Consider the following 2,350-nt stretch of genomic DNA (forward strand, 5'->3'; position numbering starts at 1 on the left):
TGGAGGCCTTGGTAGCTGTGGACAGTTAGTCCTTTGGACTAATCTTTTCCTTGTATCCTGTTCTCTTCATTCTCCCTTGCTCGCAAAGGGATGAGACCAGTGGAGTATCTTAGATGGCCGCTCACAGGCTTTTTAAGACCCCAGACACTACTCACCAAGGGAGAATGTAGAACATTGTCTTTATAAGCTGTGTTGTGCCAGTTGAGCTAGATGTTCCCCGAGACCATGGTCCCCACAGCCCTCCGCCCAGCAATTCAGTCCCCCAGGGAGTTTGGATGCGTCTATGGGGCTTCCATGACCTTTCCTTATACAAGTTGTGCCAGTTTCCCCTGTATTGTGTACTGTCTCACCCTTCACCCCAGATTTAACTCATTTTTAATGACTGAATTATAGTCCACCTTGTGACTGTATAACTCATTCTCTTACTGATAGAAATGTAGATTTTTATAAACAGTTTTTTGCCATCACAATCATTCATATCTATTTTCTTACTAGTATTTCTGAAGGATAGATTTGCTTGCAAGCGAGATTTCTGGGCTGTTGGTGGTACATTTGGGCAGGTGCTCAAAGATGAAGTTACACTAATTCGCCGTGAGTTTTAATTGGACATTTTTAATGCCTTTGCATTTTAATTTTTTTCTATCATCTCAGCAAGTCTGGAAAAGTTTGAAATTCCAGCAAAAATTTGTTTGAGTCCTGAACCGTGGACCCCTGAAACTGGTCTAGTGACAGATGCCTTCAAGCTAAAACGCAAAGAGCTTAAAACACATTACCAGGCGGACATTGAGCGAATGTATGGAGGAAAATAATGATTCTTCCCGGCATCAGTTGGCTACAGCGAGCGCAGAGCAAATAGGAAAATACTTGAAATGCATGTCTCAAACTGTGAGGCAAACTCCATTCCTCATATTAAACCTAAACTGTTATTTCTCATGACATCACCATTTTTAACTGACAGATTAGTAAAATATTAAGACAGCAAACTTGTGTCTGTCTCTTCTTTCTTTCCCCCTCCTCCAGTTCACTTTCCCACCTGTGTCTATACTTGTCAGTGTGAGGATCTTCTGGAATCATTGGGGAAGCAGTGATTTTAAAACCAAGTTTTTAAACATGATTTATATGTTCTGTATAATGTTCAGTTTGTAACTTTTTAAAAGTTTGGATGTATAGAGGGATAAATAGGAAATAATAAAAATTGGTTATTTGGGGGGCTTTTTTACTTAAACAGTATTTAAAAATAAAAGGATATTGATGTGAAATTATGTAAATTTCAAATGCTTGTGAATCAAATCATTGTTGAACAAAAGATTTGTTGCTATGTAATTATTGTCTTGTATGCATTTGAGAGAAATAAATATGCCCATACTTATGTTTTAAGAATTGAGACCTTGCGAATATATGCCTGACAGTGTCTTCTTTATATATTTATTTTTTTATTAGAACAAAATGCAGTTTGGTTCTGCATGTAACAGAATTTTAGTGGAGAGTCATGGTTTAGTATCAGAGGAGCCAACTCAGGCAAGTGGAACACCAGTTGATTATTAGTTTCTAGTAGCTTACCATCAAAATGTGCAGCCTTTTTAGCTTTTGAAGCTAGGAAAATATCCAAACTTATGTGGAAGTAGGAAACCCTGGTGGCATAGTGGTTAAGAGCTACAGCTGCTAACCAAAACATCGGCAGTTCAAATCTGCCTGGTGCTCCTTGGAAACTATGTGGCAGTTCTACTCGGTCCTATAGAGTTGCTATGAGTTGGAATTGACTCGATGGCAACAGGTTTGGGTTTTTTTGGTTTATATGGAAGTAATCATGTCAGTATAGGAATTATTTGTGATTCTAGTAATATCACTCGTATGATAGTCTTTTCATATGTCATGCCTGTCTGTTATTTGAGGATTATCAAGAGTAATATTGCACCAAGTAATGTGTTCAAATCGACTTAAAAAGTCATAGTTTCTACATTTTTCATGTCAGACTAGTTGTTTTCTTGATTGTTGGTTACATTAAGCATCAGATGACAAAAGTATGAAAAGATATGAACGTAGATCTTGTGTAAGATAAGGGGAATGTTGAGAGGATGCAGGACCCTGTCATTTTGGTCACATCATAAACACATATCCGGAGGCATTGCAGCAGGGGTTTTTTTTTTTTTGCTTTTTGTTTTTTTCACTTGTATTATTGTATGTTTTTATCATGTTTTGAATACTTTTCTTTGTCATATTTTAACTTTCAATAAAGTTAGGGGAAACTGCCAAGAACGTAAGTAAAATAGTGAAGACATTAAATGAAACCGCCTCTTTATACATCAGGATGTTGTGATCTAAAAGAATTAATGTCAGGGCGGGTGAAAAC

General features: G+C 37.2%; 1 protein-coding gene across 9 annotated transcripts in view; it reads left to right on the forward strand.

Annotated features, from left to right (window-relative positions):
• ACSL3 (acyl-CoA synthetase long chain family member 3) overlaps nt 1–1,377 on the forward strand; it is a 74,093-nt gene extending 72,716 nt beyond the window's left edge. For all 9 annotated transcript variants that reach the window (XM_023731340.1, XM_023731342.1, XM_023731338.1 and 6 more), the window contains one exon: nt 652–1,377. In XM_023731340.1, coding sequence (XP_023587108.1) covers nt 652–809 — 158 coding nt within the window. In that variant the 3' untranslated portion in view covers nt 810–1,377. The remainder of the gene's footprint in view (nt 1–651) is intronic.
• Nucleotides 1,378–2,350: the final 973 nt, after the last annotated feature.

This window comes from Trichechus manatus, unplaced genomic scaffold, assembly GCF_000243295.1.
Source record: "Trichechus manatus latirostris isolate Lorelei unplaced genomic scaffold, TriManLat1.0 scaffold00041, whole genome shotgun sequence".
Taxonomy (NCBI): domain Eukaryota; kingdom Metazoa; phylum Chordata; class Mammalia; order Sirenia; family Trichechidae; genus Trichechus; species Trichechus manatus.